The 3,474-nt window shown below is 35.1% G+C and overlaps 1 protein-coding gene across 1 annotated transcript; it reads left to right on the top strand.

The window, feature by feature from the left end:
- The first annotated feature begins 1,048 nt into the window (after positions 1 to 1,048).
- LOC144852407 (uncharacterized) lies at positions 1,049 to 3,240 on the top strand. The gene is made up of 5 exons (XM_078710191.1): positions 1,049 to 1,229; positions 1,624 to 1,740; positions 2,330 to 2,526; positions 2,707 to 2,862; positions 2,994 to 3,240. Exons 3-5 carry the CDS (start codon positions 2,384 to 2,386, stop codon positions 3,238 to 3,240), a joined length of 546 nt encoding a protein of 181 aa, XP_078566317.1. The 5' UTR covers positions 1,049 to 1,229; positions 1,624 to 1,740; positions 2,330 to 2,383.
- The last annotated feature ends 234 nt before the right edge of the window (positions 3,241 to 3,474 follow it).

Here is a 3,474-nt window from a genome sequence, read left to right on the forward strand (position 1 = left end):
GATGCCCATTCATAGCTGTTACCAGCTCATCGAATGTTTTATCCTTGGGTTTTTCTGGTGTAACCAAATTTCGTAAAAGCTTATAAGATGATGGGCCAATAACTGTTAACAGTGTTGCTTGTTTCTTCTCCTCTGTAGTAATTTCTTTTGCCTTGAAATACAAGTTACTTACTTACTTATTTGTTTTCATAGCTATCCCCAATATTGGGGACATTTCGCCGTCATTGACATTATGTTGACATTATAGCACAACTTTTCTTAATTTTATGAGAGACGTTAATTTTGATGAGAAGGTCATGGAACACTAATTAATTTTAAAAACAACTAAAAACCTGGGACCTGTAACCCTGACGGGTACTCTCCCTCCGGGTCAAAGGGATCCCGAAACTCATCGGTGGGCAGGGGCGCTCATCTCCCTGTTCAGGACTATTCCTGATGATTACCCAACCTATTTACATTTAAAATTAAAATCAAACATCAAGACATAACTTAATCAACTTAATGACTACTGGACATAGTAGTTATTGTCTTCTATAAAAGATGCTGGAAGCACTTCCTTATATAGTCTTCTTCTTCTGTCTGTTGTTCTTCTTCTTCCTCAGACTCTAGTCTAAAGTCTAAACGCTCAACAAACTGTGACCAATCTTCCCTTCCTTCAATAAATTCTTCAATTTTGCCAATAAGGGCCATTCTCGTCGCCACTGTAGTGTAATGTACCGATTTACAATACAAATAAGTGAGAGAGAGACAAGTTCTGTTATAGTTGAAAGCTAGCACTGAAGTGTTTATTCTTTATTCTACATTTACTATATATTATAATAACAATATCGGTAATGGGTAATTAATCTGTCAAGGTGGAATGTTTAGTGGTCTAAGCAGAGGGTCTACTTTAGCCATTAGTGACCATTAAGTAGCCAGGGTTATATAGAAGTGGGTTAACATAATATATATGGTAACAGGTGAAGGAAGTTTAAATAATTGGTAGCAAGTAATATTAATCAAGTTCAATACATTACACTTTTCATTTAATCTTAACAGTAAAGTTAATCTTTCTGATTGCGTGGAGATGGATTGTGATGCATTTAAGAAAGCAATGATCAGAGATGAAGATGGTGGAATTCTAGGAGGATCACGGCCTGGTTATGTTATTCCTGATTCTCCATACGAGTGGGATAGAGATCCGAGACGTGGGCTTAAAATTCCTTATGATGAAAAATGTCCACATAAAGGTTGGTTGTCTGCTTTAATGTTGAATTTTAGCTTTTGTAAACTGTGATTCTTCCCTAAATCTTTCCTCCTATTAAAGTTGCACTCTTGAAACAAGACCAGTCCATTCACCGAAAATTTTTACGGATATGTACAGGAAGATTATATTCCATAAGGTTGATGCTCTATAGTTAAACATTCTCTTTCCATAAATATTGTTCCATGCTGGAACATTTAGAGTTTTTGTTGATTGACTTCTTGTATTTTTTGTGTGAAAAGTGTCCATAAATTTGAATAGATTTGTTAAATAAGATGGTGCTAAACCCTGTAGGCATTTAAATAGCATAATTAATAAATCATTTTCCCATCTGTCATGGACACTCTTCCATTTTAGTGAGGACATCAATTCTGTTATAGGGGTGTACATATCAGCATAAAGAATGATTCTAGCTACTCTATTTTGAAGTACTTGAAGACGATTAACAAGTTCTAAGTTACAATTTGACCAAACATTACTACAGTAATCAAAACAAGGTAATACTATTGCATTAGCAAGTAGTCTTAAAGCAAAATTTGGAATATAATATCTTAATCTACGAATAATACCGATACGTTGTGATACTCTAGAAGCTACTTGTTCAACATGCTGTTTCCATGACATAAGTGAATCAAATGTAAGTCCAAGATATTTAAAATTGTCAACTCTTTCGACATCATTGCCATTAATAGAAAGAGAAATATGGGTTCCAGAAGATCCAAACGATCAGTTCATGCCAACTCCTGACTCCAGCATTTATGGCGAGAACTATTTTGATCGCGATTGGCAGACTCTTTGGATACTTATACGTGGTAGTGACCCAATTGACATCATCACTACACCGGTTATAATGGTTGACTTTGGTGTGGCTCCTGTTGATGTTTTCTATGAAGAAGATCTTGTTAACAATCTTGCCAGTTTGGTATATATAATAAGTAAATAGCTTTCTTTAACCATATTAAAGTATCACATAATCTATCCAGATTTCTTCTTTTTTCAGTTTCATATGTTTAGAAATGAGTTGAATTTTATTTAATTACCTATTCTTTTAATATGTAAACAATAATTAATATTTTTTCCTTACAGGCAATTCAACCCTTGAACATGATGAGTTAGTTAACCTTCAAGCAGAAATTGTTAATGCAGCACAAACCGGTACTTTGTACGAGAGTCTTGAAGTTGAGGTTATTAGCAATGACCGATCCTTCTCCCCCAGCTGAAGACCCAACAAGGGGTGTGAGAGCAACAAATACAACAGGAGGTCCAAGTACAGGCAATGAAACGTAAGTCACATTTTAAGAAGTAATGAGTTGAAGTAGAGTTTTCTGTAGAGTTACTGTAGTATAGAACTGGCTTGTATCGTCTTGTCCAAAGTCTTAAATTGTATTCTCATGTGTGGCGTGCAACAAACATAACCATAATGCCTATATCATTACAAACCAACATAACTAATTGGTTCACAGGTATTCTGAGAAGCAAGCTGAAGAAGAGGCATCTAGTGACCAAGGAGTAGAAATCATCTATCAATTCCAAAGCACAATGAGTATACGTTTAAGGCTGATGCTATGGAGAACCATCCATTTGAGGTTCAGCCTTGCATCTCTATATTGGATACCAGTGTAGGTTTTAACACAATTCTTTCTAAACTCCAATATACTGTAGGCTATCAAGCTTTGGTAATACACCATAGGTTTGATACAAATATTCTACGAAAAAAAGGAATTATTCAATGATTTTTTGATTTTTTCAGGCTGAAATTGTGCAAAATCTGGGACATTCTTCACATCCATGGAAAATGCCCAGGAGTATCTGATGCAGAGCTCGTCAACAACAACACTGTAGATATAATCCATGGCTGGGCCAATCTGTCGGGAAGTGGTTACTTCTTTGAATTCAGCATTGTTTATTCCAACTCATCCACGCTAGAAGGTATCAACTCAACAGAGTTTTCTGTCATTGAGGGTGTTTTCCACATATCAATCGCAGATCAACAGTAAAAGTTTTGGAGAAATTTAATGTTCAGTTTAATCTAATTGAAGATTTTACAACGGATATTGCAGAACATCTGGATTCCAAGGTTGGTGATTTTTTAATTAATTATAAGTCATTTTCAAATTGTCAATGCAGTTCTCTCTCTAATTAACCATCCATCTTCTATTTAATACTGCATTATAATTCAAAAATCACCATCAATTGTAGACTAGTGATGTATCCAATCTAAGAGCAACTTC

This window comes from Antedon bifida, chromosome 9 (assembly GCF_963402885.1).
Source record: "Antedon bifida chromosome 9, ecAntBifi1.1, whole genome shotgun sequence".
NCBI lineage: Eukaryota > Metazoa > Echinodermata > Crinoidea > Comatulida > Antedonidae > Antedon > Antedon bifida.

Excerpts from the sequence above, each read along its gene's own strand:
- LOC144852407 (XM_078710191.1), top strand. The coding sequence starts at position 2,384 with ATGCAGCACAAACCGGTACTTTGTACGAGAGTCTTGAAGTTGAGGTTA. Across the intron at positions 2,527-2,706 it reads CCAAGTACAGGCAATGAAAC|GTATTCTGAGAAGCAAGCTG; the intron begins GTAAGTCACATT and ends ATTGGTTCACAG. Across the intron at positions 2,863-2,993 it reads TCTCTATATTGGATACCAGT|GCTGAAATTGTGCAAAATCT; the intron begins GTAGGTTTTAAC and ends TGATTTTTTCAG.